The 1429-nt window shown below is 52.3% G+C and overlaps 1 protein-coding gene across 1 annotated transcript in view; it reads right to left on the bottom strand.

The window, feature by feature from the left end:
* Nucleotides 1–421: 421 nt before the first annotated feature.
* SGPP2 (sphingosine-1-phosphate phosphatase 2) overlaps nt 422–1429 on the bottom strand; it is a 59335-nt gene continuing 58327 nt past the window's right edge. Inside the window, exon 5 of the mRNA XM_010001654.1 lies at nt 422–967. Coding sequence (XP_009999956.1) covers nt 422–967 — 546 coding nt within the window. The remainder of the gene's footprint in view (nt 968–1429) is intronic.

Raw genomic sequence — 1429 nt, 5'->3', positions numbered from 1 at the left:
TCTCCCTTTGCCCCAGGTCTCCAGGGGACAGCAGGGTGCAGAGCTCTGCACTCCCTCGGCTGGTTGCTTCTTCCCCCACCCCACCAGCCACTCACTCCCGAGTGCCCCAGAGATGAGCCTGTCCCAGGCCCCTTCTGCTGGCAAACCAGCCACCGCTGCTGCTCCAGTAGGGATTTGGCTTTGTACTCTGTGCTTGTCATCTTTGGCTGTCTGAGCCAGGGGTCTCTAATTACAGGACATGGTGGGTTCAATGATTTCTAAGTTATTTGTGCACAGCAATTCCCACAACTCTTCCAAACTGGGTATTTTAGGCCAGTGCAGAAACACACACACTTTTTGGTCAAGTTACCAGGCCTGGGACAACTTACTGCATCTCTGAAACAGTGGGGACACACAGTGCTCTGTGAGGAAGGTGCTGCATTCACATCAGTCCCAGCAGCTCGTGCAGCAGTGGCACGAGCACAGTAGCACTGAAGCCAACTGAGGAGTACGTTATGAATTTATAGGGCACTTCAACTTCCAACCGTCTTTGGGCTTCCAGGTCTCCGGTGGGAAACTTGAACCAATACCCCAGCAGGCCAAGGGCCACACTCTTCATGAGCCAGCGAGTCAGCAGAATGATGAGGATCCCTACACAGAACCTGGCTAGCATGACCAGCATCACTTTACTAGTGATCAGGGAAAATCCAAGCTGAAAATGTGCACTGGTGTGGGCTGGTGCTGCACACTGGTTACTTAACCAACATCCCACAGTTGCTCCACCTCCCGCTCCTAAGATTATAGTGGTGTCTCCCCTGGTAGGCCTGTAATAGTCTAGTTTGGGGTAGTTGTAACACAAGACAAGAGGCACAACTAAGGACAGCAGTGGAGAGAAGGGACTGGTAAACAGCAAGTGATCTATTGTGTCCCACGCGGGATCCAAGAGCAGGAGCAGCAGGGCCGAGATCAGCGCTCCACCGATCACATCCTGCAGAGAGATCACATTGAAAGGCTTGGTGAGACCTGGAAGGCAAACCAGAAATTCTCAGATTATAAAATACCTATAACCACATCCGTGAGTGTGCAGCAGCAGAGGAAGGCCCTGAATCTATGTGAATATATCCATTGATTCGCACTTTCCTCGTAACAAGTGAATCTCACCTTTCCCTCACCTGCTTTCACGTCTCCAAAGGCACACGCACAGCTCCATCCCAGGGTTGGTATCACAGGAAGCTGCCTCCACACAGTGCTCCTCTCCCATGAGACAAAGTCATTTCATCACATGAGTAAGATTATGGCTTCCTTGCTTTGCATAGATGGAAAGATGGCCTTTTGTCAGAGAGCAGCACCCTGTGCAGGAAGGCAGGCTCCAGGGGGAAGGTGCAGAGCTGCGGGATGTGGTGTGTGTGCCAGGATCCCAGCCAGCAGCCAGAGGTAGGCACTGCCAGCA

Source organism: Chaetura pelagica, unplaced genomic scaffold, assembly GCF_000747805.2.
Source record: "Chaetura pelagica isolate M959 unplaced genomic scaffold, ChaPel_1.0 scaffold207, whole genome shotgun sequence".
NCBI classification, from domain to species: domain Eukaryota; kingdom Metazoa; phylum Chordata; class Aves; order Apodiformes; family Apodidae; genus Chaetura; species Chaetura pelagica.
This window is presented reverse-complemented; position numbering and strand designations above follow the sequence as displayed.